The sequence below is a fragment of the Lygodium microphyllum genome, chromosome 23, assembly GCF_053477565.2.
Source record: "Lygodium microphyllum isolate KBCC chromosome 23, Lygodium_microphyllum_v1.1.10, whole genome shotgun sequence".
Taxonomy (NCBI): Eukaryota; Viridiplantae; Streptophyta; class Polypodiopsida; order Schizaeales; family Lygodiaceae; genus Lygodium; species Lygodium microphyllum.
In genome coordinates this window covers 33325174-33329945 of record NC_141157.1, presented here as the reverse complement: position 1 = coordinate 33329945, position 4772 = coordinate 33325174, and the positions used below count along the sequence as shown (strand labels likewise).

At 40.8% G+C, this 4772-nt stretch overlaps 1 protein-coding gene across 1 annotated transcript; it reads left to right on the top strand.

The window, feature by feature from the left end:
* The first annotated feature begins 401 nt into the window (after positions 1-401).
* On the top strand, positions 402-1568 carry LOC148016037 (NADPH-dependent aldose reductase GRE3-like). Its single transcript, XM_087663862.1, has one exon. The coding sequence runs from the start codon at positions 402-404 to the stop codon at positions 1566-1568; it is 1167 nt and encodes a 388-aa protein (XP_087519988.1).
* The last annotated feature ends 3204 nt before the right edge of the window (positions 1569-4772 follow it).

The following is a 4772-nucleotide window of genomic DNA, read 5'->3' as shown; positions in this document are numbered from 1 at the left end:
GTCGCGCTTCTAAACCCTTGTTGCCAGTGAAGCGCGCTGCAGGAACTAGCAGATTGTGTTTACAGCCTTATCAGCAGCTTCCGTGGGGAATGGCAGCCTCTCAGCGTGGGCATCAACCAAGCACGAGCAATGCCCGGGTCGAGCAAGATCCGAGGACTTGGTGGGATTACGAAGGCTCTATGCTTCAGAACAGAGGAGCCTCCCACATTGCAGAGCACAACCAGCCACCCGCTTTCAGAGAAACGCAGCAAAAGCATCACCAACATACACAGCCAAGAGGAGTGTTGCAGGGTTATGCGGACCAATGTTCGCGGCTAAAAGGGCAGCATTATCAACCGCCACTCACTTTGCATTATAGATGTCATCAACGGCCATGTTCGTTCTTTTCCACAATGGCAGCCATGGCATCCCCTCCTGAAGCACCTGCTCCTGATGCCTCAGCCAGTCCATGTCTCATTCCTGGTCGAGCTGATCTCGCAGGCACTACCCGTTTTGCACAGAGACTGGGTTCTGATGCAGGGCCAGGCCACTTCCGCACTTTTAAGGTTGGTGGCAGAGTAGGTGAATTGCTCGTTTCGTCTCTTGGTATCGGCACCTGGCATGGGCCTGAAACAGATGCAGCAGACAAGGAGTATGTTAATTCCGTTTACCAAAGCTTGTCTATGGGCATCAATGTTATTGATACTGCTGATTCATACCGTGGCACCCGGAGCGAGCTTGCTGTTGGAAAAGCTCTTTCGAATGCTATTAGGGATGGGATTGTTAACAGAGATGAAGTGCTTGTCTGTTCTAAGGCAGGGTTCTTGGCTATAGACTATAGGGAGCCTATGAGTGCCAGTTCCTGGATATGTAAAAAGTACATTGGTCCAGGTATCATTAAAGAGGAGGACTTTCTTGGAGATCAACACTGTCTTTCAAGGCATTACCTTAAACATCAAGTGGATGTCTGTAGAAAAAACCTTGGAGTGGATGTAATCGACATCTTTTACATCCACAATCCGGAAGCACAATTAAGTGTCATTCCAATGGAGAGGCTTATGAAAAGAATTAGGAAGGCATTTCGAGCCATGGAGCATTGTGTCGCCACAGGGAAGATATCCACATATGGCATTTCCACCTGGTGTGGCTTCAGGGTAAACCCTGTTGGGAAGCCTCACATTTCCTTAGAGGAAGTTGTTTCACTTGCCAAAGAGATTGCAGGGGAGAATCATCATTTCAAAGTAGTTCAGGTGCCATATAATGCAAGTTTAAAAGAAGTAGCTACCACACCCACCCAGATGGTAAATGGCAAAAAGGTACCATTTCTTCACGCAGCACATCAACTTGGTGTGCAAGTTATCACCTCTTGTTCACTCAGTATGGCATATCTTTGCAAGACTATGCCATTTGAGGTGCGAAATAAGTGTTCTGAGATTGGGGATCGACGTACAAATGCCCAATGTGCCCTCCAATTTGCTCGGACTACGCCTGGCGTAATGACATCGTTAGTAGGTATGCGGAATATGCTGCATGTTAAAGAGAACAATGCCATAATCAAATACCCAGCTATTCACAGAACACAGGCATAATTACATGCCTAGGAAACTTGTGCAATCTAGTCTACTCACTGCTGAGGCCTGATATGATCATTTTGCTGATAATCTGAAGGTATCTGCAGTAATGGCCCCTTTATGCAGTGTCAAAATTGATGCTACATACGAGGCCAGCCATGGCATATTTGGATGTTTGATGGGTCAGGTGTGTGGAAAGTATTGTGTTTTAATTCAGGAGTTGTCTGTCTTTCATTTACTATCTGCAACTTAGACCTAGCTGAGATCCACCAGGTAGGTATTAAAGATGGGTGATAAAATAGGAAGATCATGATATTTCTTCCAACGTGCTGTATGGAAGCTGCTCTCAGTTAGCCACATGTTTAGAGCCAGTCTTAGGCACATGTTGAGAACAGTGCATAAATCAAGCAGAAAGCTAGTTGCTAAGCAGAAAGGTAGTTCATCTTCCTTCCAACTAGCTACATGTACGTGTAAGGTTTCTAAAAATTTTTAAAGGTCGAACAACACCATGTATTGATAGGGTAAGATGTATCTTGTATCAAGGCATGAGGGAGTTACTGGAGGTTTCTTGACAAGTGCTTGGCACATGAAGCTTGATTCAACCAATCTAACAGTGTTGAGGTTTATAGTTGTGTGCTGACAGGAATGCCTTTGGGTAAAGTTATATTGAACACTTAAGAAATTTTTGTTGGTATCAGAGCTCCTTGAGACTGATCAGAGAAATGGTCTGAGGAAAAAGTGGGGTTGTGGGATAAGACAAAAGGGAAAGGTTGAATAAATGATTTAGCTCTCTTGGAAATTTCATTTATGGCTGGTTTGATTGTGAGAGGGTAAAAAATGTTCAATAGAAGTTAGATCATGATTGAGGTAGTTCGAGTGGAGAAATTATCATCGGATGAGGTGTAACTGTGGGTAATTTTCTATTAAATGTAATTTATTTTTGAGCACGTGACAATTTATAATCCTCTACTCAAGGGACCTATAAAATATTAGCTGTTCCTGAGATGGTTGTTTACTTTGAGTGGACAATGTTATCTGACAGCTGAGTGCACAAACATTTGCAATTTGGGCAAACTGATTCCGAGTCCAAATCGTGAGTTGAAGAATGGAGTGTGGGGAAAGAAACCATTATATTCTGGTGGGTTGTCTTGTTACTTGGAATGCATGTGGATACACACATGCTCAGGTCATGAATTAACAAGAAAGTATATGGTGCCTTGGATATCTAGCTACAGTCAATCTTAGTTGTTAGTGGCAATGAAGGACCAGGTCACAGTCTTGGTTCTTATTCTCTCTCCTGAAGTATAACTTGCACAGGCAGATTTGATAGTGTGCTTTTAAGTCCAAAGGGTGTGAGGTGGAGCATCTTAGAGAATGATAAAATGGTGTATACTCACACTTTGAGAACCATTTGTCCAAGTGGACTCGAGAGTGCATATTGAATTCAAGTTCAAAGGTCTGTAAGTTGAGGCATTGTTGGAATGATGTAAAATGGTGTATGTTAAATGTCACGTTGTTGGTCAAGGTATTAGGCACGTGTTGGTAATATTATGCAAGCCTTATACATGTAGTTAGGAACATGTTTTGTAAATAATGCCTTCTACTTAATGGTGGTCATTTGTAAAATGGACACTAGATGTTTAAAATCAGAACCCAATTCTTAGGTCTGTAAATGCATGTCTTCCTTTACAATTTAGATTTGAGATAACCATTCAAAAGAGAGAAGGAGGTGGTAAAGAATACTTATAATGGTTTGCCCTGACCGATATTTGCTATACAAGTAGGAAAGTGTTTGGCTAAGAATAGGGGAGATTAAATGAGCAATATTATTTCTATTAATATATGGCATTGCACTAATCCCCTTCTTTGAGAACTGCTTGCCTAGGTGGATTCTAGAGTATCCTAAATTCAAAGTCAAGCATTGCAGGGTGAGGTGTCTTACAAATTGATGCAAAATAGTGTATGTTGTAGCTCCTCTTGCTTGTTTTTAAAGATGGACATTGTTAAAGGAGCTAAATGTCGAAGTTGGTTGTTAAAGGTTTTGGGCACCCCTTGGCAAAAATTTTATGATGCAAGCCATAGATGTTCATAAGTATTAAATTGTTTCATGTAAATCATACATTCTATTCAAAGGTTTGTTGCTTGTAAATTGAAGTGAGATGATTAAAATTGGAACCTTATTCTTAGGCATCTATTTGGGAGAGGTTGCAAAGCACAATCATAATAATCTTGAAAAATATTTGTTATATCATCTATATTAATTTTGTAGTATGTGAAGTTGCAAGAATCCTCTTTAAAAGGTCTCAAATTAGAAAAGTGGCAACACCCTTTTATTCAGATTTGTGTTGATGTGAACTTTTTGTGAAAACTCAAAGGGTGTTAGGTGTGGTATTTGCAAGCTAAGCTAGCCTAGAAAGGTATGGTCTTCATTGTCTTTTACTTGAGCTTTGAAGGTTATCCCAAACGTTGGATAGCCATTGAGCAACACTCCGAGAGATAGCCCCACCAAGTTTGAAGTTATTTTTGCAATGATAATGGTTTCCAACTCTTCAAATAAATTGTGTCTTATGAGGGTAGGTGTGATGTGATGCCTCTTGAACCTTTCCATTGTCTCTTAGGCTCTAGTGGGATGTGTGTTTAGTCTCAAAGAGTTTAGTCTCTTGTGGATAGTGAAGTTGGATTCATGCTCATGACCTCATGTCACTACTAAGCATTTGATTAGCTTTGTGTTCTAATTTGTTATGTGCATCCTTGACCCACAACTTGACTTGTTTTCTCATCTCAAGCTAATCATTAGTGTTTGGGTATTTTCCAACTTTTGTGGATTTGCCAGTAATTGTGGAAAGTCATAATTATGCTTGGTACATTTGGCTTTGTAACTTGAGTTGTGTTGCTTTCGCTCTTCAGGAGCACATATCTCTTCTTTGAGTTCTTTTTACTTATCACCAATCCATCCATCATTGCAAAGTTTGGGGAGGCTTACATTTCCTTTCTTGCTCTTGGTTGAAGGGGATTGGTTCTTCCTTGATCATTTCAACACCAAACAAACTCAAAGCCATCAAGGTGAATTGCCTTCTTAGTTGAGGCTTTTTGTCTAGAGCAATCTAGATACATATGTAAAGTTGTGCTTTGGATATGTTTGATCTACATTGTGACTTTCAAATAACTCATACTTCTCAAGGCATCTTAAGACTACATGACCAAGTTGGACATAATGCCAAT

Coding starts and splice junctions, on each gene's coding strand:
- LOC148016037 (XM_087663862.1), top strand. CDS start 402: ATGGCATCCCCTCCTGAAGCACCTGCTCCTGATGCCTCAGCCAGTCCA.